This window comes from Pogona vitticeps, chromosome 2 (genome assembly GCF_051106095.1).
Source record: "Pogona vitticeps strain Pit_001003342236 chromosome 2, PviZW2.1, whole genome shotgun sequence".
NCBI lineage: Eukaryota > Metazoa > Chordata > Lepidosauria > Squamata > Agamidae > Pogona > Pogona vitticeps.
In genome coordinates this window covers 104391196-104405285 of record NC_135784.1, presented here as the reverse complement: position 1 = coordinate 104405285, position 14090 = coordinate 104391196, and the positions used below count along the sequence as shown (strand labels likewise).

Here is a 14090-nt window from a genome sequence, read left to right as displayed (position 1 = left end):
ACAAAAAACAAATGAAGGTAAGTAAGGAATGACATACTGTACTATTAGATGTTGAAAACCTATACACAACAAAATCTATGTATCAACACTTTCTTGTTATGTGGAGAAGAGGTAGCCCTGTTAGTCTGTGCAAACGTATAGGTAAAAACAAAATAAAAATAAAAGTACAAATAAAAAAGACAAAAACATTATGGCACCTTAAATACTATATTTTAATGTGAGTTTCTTTAAGGTGTCGTCGTGTTTTTGTCTTTTTTATTTGTTCTTTTTATTTTTTTTTATTTTTACCTATAATAGCTTGTTAGGAAAAGCAAAAATTCAAAACATATTTTATTAACCTCAGACTTGCCCCAGTTAATGACTAATGAAGCAGAGGCAAATCCTAGAAAAATACTTTTATCATTTTGACAAGATTCAGCAATTATATTAAAACAGTACAAGACAGTAACATTTCAACAGATCGATCTTAAATGCCACTAACTGTTATTAATTACAATAACATCATCTTCAGCAGCTATTCCAGAAGGGAATAAACAGCTGTTTGGGCAATCATGTGAGCTAACTCTCATGGGGAAGAAAGGAAAACTACTTCAACCCTGCAAAGAAAGGCTTATAATGGACTTCATAATCATAATTAAGTGACCCAGTCCAATATAGCTGGGTTCTCTAATTTGTTCTTTATTAAGTCGAGAGAGCTGAAAATTTTCTAAACTTGAACATTTTGTATTGCGTTTAGGAGCTGAATAAAACATCCATGTTTAAGAAACAACAGTATATTTGCTTTCATCACAGGGCTGGAAGAACTACCAAGTGTCACCCAATCTAGTCCCTTGGGGTTTTTTGAATAGCTATCATAGGGAGGTCCCAGTGCCACACTCTGCCAACATTGCCTTTCTTGATGGTCAAGAATCTCTGGAAGTCTTCTATTTATTCCTCAGAACTAAACAACAAATTGTTTTTATTTTACTCCAGATGAAAACACCCAAAGTCATTATTTGCTTTGTGGGTTTTGCCTAAACCCCATAACCGCTCTCATCTCCATGATTTCAATGCTGACCACATCATGCAACACCCACAGGGCCTTGTCACTCTCTTTCCTCTTCTGACACCTTTAACCTATATGTTCTGCCCTTGTCTTGCCAATCCTGTGTCACCAAAACATGTGTTTTCTCATGAGTCATCAGGACACTTAGTGATCACACTGATTTACACACACTATGAGATCCTTAGGAATACGGACTTTCCATCACTCAACGCTAGTACAAAAAGGGCAAGATAGATATGGGGATATTTGTATTTGAATACGAATATGAATACTGTATCTCCAATGCAGCTGGACCAAATGAGGGCCTGACCCCTAGGACCAGGCTGTCCACTCACACTTCAGGCAGGGGACCGGAAAATGGCTGCTGAGTGGCCAGCCAAGCAGGAAGAGAGCAGAGCTCCGGGTGCCATTGGCAGGATGAGTGGGACTCAGTGCTGCAGCAAGTGGATGGTCCGGTCCCGGGGGCCAGACCCTTGTTAGGGCCAGGTGTGTGGAGGACATTTGTATTCCACACAATACGAATACAAATATCCCCATCTCTATCTAGGCAGGATTAATCTAGCCTCCTTCACAACCATGTTCCAAAAGGTGGTCTTCCCATAGCTGAAAACGTTAAAAGTGGTAACAGATCAAGTAGAATCAAATGCTCATTACAGCAGGAATTATGATCACTTCAGAAAAACAACCCAGATACTCCCTTTTGTATTCATATGGCTACAATGGATGGAACAAGCAATGGGCGCAGAGTGGCCCATATTTGGTACAGTGGAGTTCAGAATAGAAAGCACATTTCAAACTACCTACAATGCACAATAGCCCTGTACTCCTTTATCATAAAACTCACTGTCATGTGATGAACAAATCAGGTCACCTGCAGCAGCCAGAACTACAACCATAATGAAGGATGAATTTGTACAAGAATATTCATTGCTCTCTGAGGAACGGTCCTCTTTTTCTTTGCCTTTCCATTGTGTGGATTAGGACAGAAGACCGCAGTCATTTTCTCCCAGTCCCTACCCCATCCTCAGAGAGATAAAAAAGGTAAAGGTTCCCCTTGACAATTTTTTGTCCAGTCGTGTCCGACTCTAGGGGGCGGCGCTCATCCCGCTCTTCAAGCCATAGAGCCAGCGTTTGTCCGAAGACAATCTTTCCGTGGTCACATGGCCAGTGTGATTTAGACACGGAACACTGTTTACCTTCCCACCGAGATGGTCCCTATTTATCTATTCGCATTTGCATGCTTTCGAACCGCTAGGTTGGCGGGAGCTGGGACAAGCAACGGGTGCTCACTCCGTCGCGTGGATTCGATCTTACGACTGCTTGGTCTTCTGACCCTGCAGCACAGGCTTCTGCGGTTTAGCCCACAGCGCCACCACGTCCCCATCCTCAGAGAGAACTGTTGGCCAAATGAACATGTCAAGTAAAGTGTGCCAGCTCTATTCAGAGCATAAAATAACCTTTTTTGGGAGGCGGGTGCTACTGTTCTGGGGATTCTGGGCACTGTAGTCCATAAAGCAACTTTTCTAAGCTCTGATTCTTTTAAAGAAAGATGATGACGGCTTAGATCAGTGGTTCTTAACGTGGGCGATAATGCCCCCCAGGGGGTGCTTTCATTTTTCAGGGGGGCGGCAGAAAGAAAAGGGGTGGTGTGGGGGTGCCGGAGCAGAAGGGGGCGGTAGGGGGGGCGCTGGAGCAAGCCAAATCTGTGAAAATGGCTGCAGCCTTTTTACAGTGTGCATGAATATATATTTTCCTCCAATTTTAATTTAGTTTCACACTTTTTGTCTTGAAATTTTTAGTTCCTGCATTTGTTTTTATGCCCTTTTTATATTTCTTTTTGCGTCTTAAAATTCACTTGCAACTAAATCATTAAATGTTACTTTTTGGGGGGCATTTCATTTTCTTGGAATTTAATTTTGTTTTCAGGGGTCATTGGATTTAAGTGTCTTAAATAAATAAATAAATAAATAAATAAATAAATAAATAAATAAATAAATAAATAAATAAATAAATAAAGAAAGAAAGAAAGAAAGAAAGAAAGAAAGAAAGAAAGAAAGAAAGAAAGAAAGAAAGAAAGAAAGAAATCACGGTGGGGAGGGGGGCAATGATAACTTCCTCAATGGCTCAAGGAGGCATTTCTTTCAAAAAGGTTAAGAACCACTGGCTTAGATAATAGGCGCACCTCTTAGATGAAGACACAAGCTCTTTCACTCCCATTGCTTTCCCAGCCTTCTGAGCACTACCTCCCACGCTATTTCTTCCAGCTAGGAAACTAGGAGAATGGAACCAACTACTGTTTCTGTGAGGACTGACTCCAGCTTGCTGAAGTGTGGAGTGCTGTCCCCAGGAGAGAGACACATTTCCCCCTTCACATCTGCAATCTAAGACTGTCTTCTTTCAAAAGCACAAAAGCTTGCAGCTAAAATATATGATCCTAGATATAAATATTGTTGCCAGTCAAGAACAGCTGCATTCTCTCTCAAGTGAAGGGAAGGGAAGACACAATACCAGAATGCCCTTGAAACCAAGTACAGTATAAACAGAGAAACTTGGCACTTTGAGATCACATTAGACATTTTGTTCCAGAAATTATGGGAAAGAGGGGACAAAAACATATACGGTGAGGTTTACAGTGATATTCACACAAGTTCTGCAGTATCAAGCAGATATTTGCAATACAATCTTGAGTGCCTCTTCCTCTTCAGAATCCAGATTGAACATCAGGTATTTCTTGCTCCATACAAAGTAAAAGGCTTTGCTGGAGCACCTTGAGCATCACCCATTCCTACAATGGGGAAATTCTATGGCTGACTCTTGCTAGTTTTACCTAGTGGTGGTAGCAGCAAGAATAAATTGATAGTAATGGGCTACAATCCACCACAAAAAAAAAATCAAATGGTGGCTCTTAGTGGTTGTTGTGGGGTTTTTGGGCTCCTTGGCCGTGTTCTGAAGGTTGTTCTTCCTGACATTTCGCCAGTCTCTGTGGCTGGCATCTTCAGAGGACTGGAGCAGGAACTCTGTCCATGCTCTGGTGGCCCTTAGCATTGATCTTACTGAGCAAAGTCACTGTTTGACTGCTAGTTTTGTGGGTGAGCCAAAGTAAGGCACCAGTATGTACTGATGGTCCATATACTACATGTCAGACAACACAAGATTTTTTAAAAACAGTATTCGTTCTGTTGTATACCAAGGCGGTGCACAGAGGTCATTAAAAGATTAGAACATTCTCATTCAAGAGATACAATGTGCTTAACTAAGCCAAGTCCTGCCTTAATCTCAGTCAACCCTGTCTCACTCTCTAGCCTGTCAACATAGTCACTCAGAGGAGCCCAACAATACAAATATATTGATGTTTGTTATGTATTTTATGAATGGTGATTATGTACAGTATTATATTATAGCCCTATTCTGGCTTTCAACAGCATGTGGGTTAAATGTGGGGGCGGGAGTACAGCTGCCCCTGCAGTGTCCCATCACAGACAGCAAACTTATGAACAGAGAAGGGTCCATGGTTCATGACAACTCTATACATTACTGGGGAACACTTTCCACTAGGAAACTACCCTTCATATACAGAGGGCTACAGATATTGGAAGGAGGCAGAATATTTTCTACCCTCATGCCTTTAAGCCCCCCCCCATTGTATACCCAAAAAACCAGAAGTTAGCTTCTCACCTTTTGGGCAATTTCCACAACCAATTGCCCGTTTTAATCCCCCTCAGAGCTTTTCTATAACAACAAGGTTAGCAGGGCAGTATTCCCCTTATTTCTTTTACATAACTCTTGAGCACAATAGCATTTTCTTCAGTTTACATGATTCTGTCTTAACAAATATGGCTATTAGGAATCAATCTTTTCCCCCTTTTATTCCAGTCACAAGATCAAGATCTCACAGGCTCTGTATTCTATTTTGATTTTACTTGTTTTGTTACTGAAAAATGTAAAACTGCTACAGTGAACTTGACAAACTTTGTTCAAGTTTTTGGTTCACATTATACACCTTAAGGTCTGCAAATATTTCCACAGTAACTAAGCACCTGCATCAGGAGAACAATAGTTCTAAATTTGTTTTAGAAACACTGATGTCATTACACTAACATTATAAAAGTCCTGTAAATCCCCTCCATTACGCTGAACTTTTTTGTACTGTCCAGCAAAACAAAATGGCAAACATGGAAAGTGTTCAGGGTGTGTGAGGTTTATTTTGTTAAGCTTCCACCAAGGTCAAACCCTGAATGAATGGGACAATATGAATCATTCCTTTCACCCGATTTCCTATCTTGGATAATCAGTGTGGCTGATTAATTGCAGTAACTTATATTATGCCCTAGCTAATATGCAAAAAAAGAAAACTGCTATTAACTTCAGAAGTCAGAAGAAATTTGGGATGATGGATAAAAATAGGGAGATTTTAAAACTGAGCCAGTACTATAACCTACTAGTACTACTACACTGTTCCAAAGTTAGTAGAAGGGAATTTAGTTTTCCATCACAGATACATAAAGTGTCCATTTATCTAGAGCACTGGTTCCCAAACTTGGGTCTCCAGATGCTCTTGTGCTAAAACTCCCAGAAGTATCGGTATTTGCTACTGGCTGTGCTGGCAGGATTTCTGGGATTTGTTATACAGGAACATTTGGGAGCCCAAGGTTTGGAACCACTGATCTAGAAGGAAAGAAGCAACTGCTGTGAAGTAAAGAAAGGAAACAATAACCTCATGTACACCTTATGCAGTACAGTCATAGTTTTTGGTTAGAAGTCTGATCCATTCTGTCACATGATTAAATGATATGCACACACTGTACAGCAGCACAGGTATATCTACAAGAATGCCAGGTTCTCCAGTAGAAAGACACACACACTACAGTATGTTTAGGAGTATTATAAAACCAGAGTTGAGTAGTATGTGAACAAGCCTTCGGCTTATACACACCCTTTACCTTCTCTTCCTTGTCTTGTGTGTGCAAAGAAAAAGGATATCAGAAGGATGTGCTTTTCAGCTAATAGTGTTCATTCTGACATCTAATCTGAGCCAATCTGACCACTAATCTGTGGTTAGTGTTCCCTATGGTTTATTGAACTCAGATAACTTCTAGCAATGGATGACAACACTGGCTTGTTTCAATAAACCACAGTTAATACTACCCACAATCCCAGCTTAATACACAGGAAAAAAATGGATACTTGAAAACAAAACTGAATACTTCTGTCATCTTCCTTATAACCACATTGAAAATAGGGATGGGCAATGCATCAAGATTCTTGCAGGTAGAGTTAGTTATGGTTTTGCATAACCATAACTTGCAAACTTGGTCAAAGTATAATCTACTTCTTAATGTTTTGGCTTTCTCTCTCTTTTTTCTGCAGGTGCAATAGATAATTTTTCTCTCATTTCTCTTAGAAAAATTACCATTCTCCTTCTATAGAAATTCCAGTGTACTAGTTCGACAAAGGTATATGTTCAAGACTAAGTGACTAAAACTAAATTAAACTAAGTGCAGTATTTGAAAGGCTACTGCTGTAGCTTCTATTACAACTACAATGCATAGTCATGAATAAATGCATACGCCTTAACAGCATATGGCTTCAGGCCTGGTTAAGGGAGGGAGAATGCTTTGGTGGATGACTTACACCAGGAACTGGATAGGGGCAGTGTGACTCTGTTGGTACTGCTGGGCCTCTCCATGGCTTTTGACACCATCAACCACAGTATCCTTCTGGATACTATGTCTCTCTGGGATGGGACTTGGAGACCCTGTTTTATGGTGGCTCTGGTCCTTCCTGGAGGAAAACAATAAGAAGGTGGTGCTGAGGGATCCCTCTTTGACACCCTGGCTCTCAGGGTTCTGTTTAGTCTCCTATGTTATTTAGCATCTACATGAAACCACTAAGACAGGTTGTCTGAAGTTTTAGGGTTCAGTGTCACCAGTATGTGGATGACACCCAACTCTACCTCTCCTTGCCACCTAAATCCAAGGAAGCAACTTCAGCTCTAGATCAGTGTTTGATATCAGTAATGGACTGGATGAGGGTGAATAAATTGAAATAAATGGAATCCAGACAAGACAGAGATGCTTCTGGTCAGTCGAAAGGAAGATCAAGGAACAAGGATGTAGCCGATAAAAGTATTATACACAAATCTGCAGAAATTTGCCACCAATGCTGACATCATTTCCATTGTGCATATGGAGCTACACAAAAGGATTTCAATCAATGACTCAATATACCTACTCTAGGTAAAGGTTCCCCTTGACATTTAGACAAGTCGTGTCCGACTCTAGGGAATGGTGCTCATCCCCATTTCCAAGTCGTAGAGCCACCGTTTGTCCGAAGACAGTTTTCCATAGTCATGTGGCCAGATCGACTAGACACGGAATGCTGTTACCTTCTCACCGAGGAGGTACCTATTTATCTACTCGCATTTGTACATGCTTTCAAACTGCTAGGTTGGCAGGAGCTGGGACAAGTGACAGGAGCTCACTCCATCGTGTGGATTCAATCTTACGACTGCTGGTCTTCTGACCCTGCAGCACAGAGGCTTCTGCAGTTTAACCTGCAGTGCCACCACGTCCCTAGACCTACTCTAGTTGGGCCTAATAACTGGATTTGGGCTAGGGCAATTTAATTCTGAGTGAACAGTAAAAGACAGCGAGAAATGTTTAAGAATTGATTAAGTAACTAACTGATGGTTCTGTGCATGAGATAAATTCTGTCAAGACCAAAAGGTGTCAGGGAGAGTGAGACAAAGTTAGCAGGCTTTCTAAAATAAACAAAATGTCTTGATACCTAGAAACTAACTGCGATCTCAGTGGGCATATCTATTATGTGCTTGTTTAACAGGTGTACGTATTATTTTACTTACTCCTCATTAGTGCCTCATCACATGTTTCTTGCTTGCTACTATAATGTTTGAATGATTAAAATGTCCCCATAAAACAATGAGACTTAAGAAGAACCTGAGATTAAAACAATTTGTAGAGCTTTCCAGCCAAAAATATTCAAATTCAGTGTTAGAAACAGAATAGTTTAAAGACATAGTGAGTGCGCCTGTTTTTATCATTTCTGCTGTGGTTCTCCTCTACGGCAGTAAAATTTTCTGTAATGTTACAGAGAACGGCTGCAAATGGGAAAACACCTTTTAAACATCTGTTTCTCCTTGCAACGCCTGTGACAGCTTTATGAGCCATTATTGTATATCTATCTCAAACACAAATGGGATACAAAAGTATTATAAACAAAGCAAGTTATCTTTCTGACTTCAAAGATGGGTGGGGGAAAACAGCTCAGACGTTAAAGATACAGAGAGGGACCCAAGGTTCAAAACTTCTGTTATGAAAAGACAAGGGAGGCCAGTATATTAACAGTCAAAATCATAGGACAGATCCACAATATAAATCAAAGTGGAATGTTCCAAGTAGGGCAGGATCATGTATGCTAATCTACTTCAGAGACTTTGCTATTTTTATGCCAAAATAAGCTAAAGCATGTTTTAATATTAAATGGAGAAATCAAACAGAGAAAATTTCATACTATGTCTTCATGACAGCATTTCAAACAGCACTGATTATCTAATTTACCCCTCCATATTTTTTAGCTCGGTGTTTTTGTTCATGTACATTCTGCTCCAGGATTCTTGCATATACATTATTCAGAGAAACCAGAAGACATGTCACAGTTTAATGTAGGATCATCTTCTTTTTGAATTTAGAATCAAATATTCTCACTGCGCTTGCGCAGTAAATGCTTCTATGAGGAAAATATACTGTATTAGGACATGTACAGTACAATCTTATACACTCCCAACTGAGTTTATTGGGACTTACTTTCAAGAAAATATTATAGGATTGAAGACTTCACTGTAGCTTTTCAGACATTTTCCTTCTTGTTGGAGAAGGACTCAAAGTAAAATTTTATAAAAGACCAAAGGGGTTATAATTATAGATGGAAGCACTTCCAGAGTCAAATTGTTTGAAAGCCAAAATCCAGCACTGTTCTTTAACTGCTAACAAGAGCTGGGTTAAATTATAGCAAGGTTAGCTTTGTATTAACAAGTCTGTTGCATACATCATGTGCAATACCATCTTCTTTCTGTGCCTGAAATTCCCTTTACAAGAACATGATTTCAAAGTGCTGCTTCAGAAAATATAGTCTCACAGCAGGTCAACTGAGACTGTCACATTCCACTTCCTTTTTGTTTCAAGAAGAACAAGAAATGTTAAGCAACTTGATTTCTTATAATCTGCAAGAAAAAAAAATACGCACACAGATCTCCAAAATGTTTCTAAAAGGTACTTGTTTTGCATACCATACTGCTTGACATATTTTTTGGTAAAATGTCACTTACACCATGCATGTGGAGACAGTAATTAAGCAGTAGGCCACTACAGCCCATAAAAAAGTTGTCAAGATCTGTTCAGGCTCTTTTTACACCTTTGGAAAAGGCTCCAAATCCATAAAACTGTCCAAAAAAAGTCAGTACCTTGTCATTTTCCAAATTCCCAGGACGTTTCTTCCATGCTTCTTGCCAGTTTAATAGATCTGGCAAATCCTGATGGTGAGCAGGTAAAACCTTTTAAAAATGGTGTGATCTGGAATAGAAGTGGGCATGAACTGCTGGTTTGGCAGCTGAGCACAGTTCATTCCCTGGCCAAACAGCTGATCCTGCGGTTCAGTGCCTTGCCTCCTCCAACAGGTGCCCACTCAGAGGCAGCACCTGGAGGAGGCAGGATGGGGCGTTGCCACCAAGTGGGTGTCCATCGGAAGGGGCAAGGTATCAAATTACAGATCAGCTGTTTGGCCGGGAAATGAACTCTGCCGAACTGCTGGTTCATGCCCATCTCTAATCTGGAGCATTGCACACTTTTCCATAACATGCAGTTCTTAGCCTCAGCTGTGTTTGGCACCAGCCACTATTGGTCCTATCACACGTAACTTACTTCTGCCTTCCAGAGATGTACAGCTTTCTATGTGATAAGGAGAGGTGACAAATAAGATACCACTTCTTGCTCTGAGAAACTCCCTCATGCTTTACGTTTTCCCTCTTGCCAGATCAGAGTCGAGAGCCCACATCGATTCCTTTCAGCTGAAAGATCCAATCCTCAGCATTCTCAAATGTATTATCTTCTTCCCTCAACATTGAACTCAACAGGTTTGCTTCAAGTTGGTAATACTTAAGGACTGGAATAAACTGATCTCATATTGGGCACTTCAGGTGGCCATGCTCCTATAAGATCAAAGCAGTTCCATTGCAGATGCCCATTAATGACTATGACAGTTTCTGTGTTCAAAAGCAGTATAACTCTACAGACAGAGGAGGCAACCAATAGGACATGTTTATCATTCTCCCATCCACTTGTAGGATTCCAGAAGTGTCCAACTGGCCACTGCTGGAAATATAATACCGAACTACATAAACTGCAGTCTGACTCAGCAACACAAATCATACTCTGTCATTGTTTTCTTAATAGCTGTGGAGAACTCCAACGTCAGCCAGGTATTGCACCTCAGATTTTTGTCCTTTGCTCTATGTCCTTTGACTTTTTTTTCTGGAAAAGCTGTCAGAATCATTACTTCCCACAAAATCTGCTTGTTTTCTGTTTTAACTGGATGCCTCTTTCATACAGCTAGGATCAAGGAAGGCATCCTAAAATACAACCCAGAGAAATCACAGGAGAGAATGGAATTAACTAGGGAGAACAGCATTTGAAACAACATAACGTAGCAGAGTAAAGTGGGGTCTAACTTCCCCCCCAGGAAAAGGGCAGACACATAAGTAAAACTGTCCCTGCTGCCTCCTGTTTTATTTTGTGGGTCTATGAAAGCAGTACATGACTAACACGTTAGTACTGTAGATGTGAAAGTGAAAGGTGAAAACTACATTTAATCACAGATTTAATGGGATCTCTATCCATATCCAAGTTGAAAATTTAAAAATGCTTTGAAGCATTTGTTCAGCACCTAAACACATTTACTCACAAGCCCATCAAAATGTGTTCAATGGGACTTAACATCCAAGTAAATATGCATATGATTACATCTGTGCTGTGATTTCAGGGAAACATTCACAATGTTCTAGAGCAGAGGTCCCCAACCCCCCCAGTCCATGGCCTGGTGCCAGTCCGTGGCCTGAGCCTGACCGGGCCGCCAAAACAGATCTCCCACCCCACCCCCAAGTGCCATGCCACTGTTTGCACATGCACACGAGTGTGTGCGGGGTGTGTGTGCCCCACCTTCCCCAGCTGGTCCACGGACTGAAAAAGGTTGACGACCGCTGTTCTAGAGTATCTAAATATGTGCACTCTGTTACAGGAAACTGTATTTTCCGGAACAAGCATTTCAAAAATTCCCCAAGACAAAAACATATTGCCTCCTGGATAAAGCTGGCTCAGTTTTTTCACCAACTCTGGTCCAGTGGTATATCCACTTTGCTTAATGAAACACATGGGTATCCACAGCTGAACGGTTGCAGATACAGTAATTTGTTTGCATACATAAGACATCTTTTTCATTACTTCAAAGCAAAAGAAAGAAAGAAAGAAAGAAAGAAAGAAAGAAAGAAAGAAAGAAAGAAAGAAAGAAAGAAAGAAAGAAAGAAAGAAAGAAAGAAAGAAAGAAAGAAAGAAAGAAAGAAATGCCAGTTCTACTATAAGGAAACTCAGAAATCCCAAAACCATGTGTTTATTGCCAGATACACATGAATATTTCACAGGAGGAACTCCAAAGCAAAACACCACAATCCTAAAGATATACATAACCGTCACAGTTTAGGAGTTAACTCAATGTCACTAAAGTTGGATGGTGTGCAAGACAAATGGAAAACCAGAGGAACAGGTCTAGGCTATCCATTGTCATGCACACACAGTCACTGGAGGGTTCGTGGTGGCAAAAATGACTGAAGGTTACACAGGCAGGTTACAATACTATTGGGTGGATCACTGCCTGCACTCATTTCATCCCAGAAGAGACATGCCTTTTCTGAAAGGTTTCTGGAAATAAAGTATTGTTGTCAGTAGACAAATTATGTATTCATTCATTATATGCACTTTATACCCACACATCAATATAACAATGCATTAACAATTACGTGTAATAGTCCAGTATGAATGATCCTATATAGTCCAGAATTTGCTGGCCTTATACAGGTTTCTCAGAGATTCTACCGAGTTCTAAAATACATCTTATGAAGTACATTTCGGAATGTGAATTTAAACTAAGCGTTCAACACCAATACAAATTTACTCAGAAATCCCACTAGTTCTCAGAAAAGCTCCCTTAAAAGAGCAAAAAATGAGCCTGTTAGAACAAATTAAACTTGTCCCCTGTATAATTCCATAAACTTCAATACTGTAGTGTCATTCCCGAGAATAACACGGCCCTGAATTGTTTTACTCCCACAATTCTCCGAAACAGTGAGACAAAAAAGGATAATAGTAGAGAACATGATGCTCCAGAGGGCAGAAGTGCTATGCCTTCGGCTGGCGATTTATTCTCAGTGCATTCACTGCTGAAGGGAAACTCATCCTGCCGTCGGTCCACTATACGCAAACTTTTCACTGGCTCCTTCAGACAGCTTTCATGGGACCAGGCACGCTAGTTAAACCGAGTCGTGCGAAACCAGAACCTCCCCCCCCCCCCCGCTTTTCGTAGTCCTTCTGCAACTCCTTCTCCTCTGTTTTTAAAAACCCTCTTTTCCAGACTGGGCTCCAAAACAGCGAAGCTGCTACCCGGTGTAACTCATGCCGATCGCAGCTCAGAGCATTCCCAGTGCAGTTTCCCTCCCAACGAGAGAGAGAGAGAGAGGAAGAGAGAGAGTGAGTGAGTCCTGGATGTTCCCTTAGAAACCGAAGCAGCGGAGCGAGCGTCCTGCCCTCGCGGACGGCGATTTCCCGGGCGGCCCTCCTGAGGCTGCTTCGCCGGCTGCTGTATTGGCTCGGAAAGTTTGCAGCCGAACTTGAGGCAGGCAGCCGGTGCCTGTGCCGGGCGGGCGAGCGGGCGGCTGGTGCCCCCGGAGTGCCGCCTCGCTCTTTTGTTCGCTCCTTCCCCACCACCCGGGGAAGGGCGGCGGGGGGGGGGGTTGCCTCAGATTTCCTCGGACAAGATGCAACCGTAAGAGCGCAAAGGAGGGGGAGGGGGAAACGGAGGTGCGGGGCAACGGGGGAGCCCCTTCCAACCCCTCCCCCACTTCTCGATTAACCGGCTCCACTGAGAACCTATCCGCACCGAAGGGGCGCAAAGGGGCTGCTTGTTGCCTCCCCCCCCCCACACACACACCTTCTCCCGCCACAATTCCTTGATAGACCTCATGCCGTGCCCAAGCCGGCGCAAGGAGCTGTGGTGCCGCCGCGCAGCCCCTTCCTGCCTCCATCACCTGAGGCGCTTCTCAAGGTCCCGACCCGTCTCTCCCGGGCGCTGGGTGCTTTCCCTCGGACTTACCCGGGAAATAGTCAGCGGGGTGCTGAAATCTTTGCCTCCCACCAGCCGGAATCCCCAGGGCGAAGGGCCCGTCAAAGCCACCGTCTGGGGCATGGCGCCTCTTCTCCGGAGAGCTGGTCAGGGAGCGAGAAGGACGCCCGGCGACAAGGCTGAAGCCGGAGAGGGGCGGGAACGGCGGCGCCTGCCTGCCTGCCTGCCTGCGACGCTCCCTCCGCCGCTCGCTCCTCCTGAGCTTGGCCGCTTTCTCATCCACTTAAAGCGCCTGCTAATCGCCGCTCCGGCCTGACGTCTCCCTCTTTCCCCACAGAGGGGAGAGGAGGAGGAGGAGGACGAAGGCGGGCAGGCCGGCGGGCAGGGGGGGGGACAGAGGAGGAGAGGCGGGTCCCTTCGCGCTCAGGGCGGGCGGGAGTCCAACTTTTGTTTCATGACCCTTCTGTTCAACGGGTCGGTGTCTGAGAGGTATGCTGGATTCATTTGTTCGGCTTCCCATAGGTGAGCAGCTTCTTACCCACAGAAGGGACACGTGTCCTCCCTCTCAGCAGGGTTCCTCCTGTTTTCTCTTTGTGAGGGAGTCGCCGCGGTAAAAGGAAAAGGACCTTCGGGAAACCCGCAA

At 42.7% G+C, this 14090-nt stretch overlaps 1 protein-coding gene across 1 annotated transcript in view; it reads right to left on the bottom strand.

Moving 5' to 3' along the window:
- PDLIM4 (PDZ and LIM domain 4) overlaps positions 1-13693 on the bottom strand; it is a 75813-nt gene extending 62120 nt beyond the window's left edge. The window contains exon 1 of the mRNA XM_020807791.3: positions 13478-13693. Within this exon, the coding sequence (XP_020663450.3) occupies positions 13478-13570 (93 nt within the window). The 5' untranslated portion in view covers positions 13571-13693. The remainder of the gene's footprint in view (positions 1-13477) is intronic.
- Positions 13694-14090: the final 397 nt, after the last annotated feature.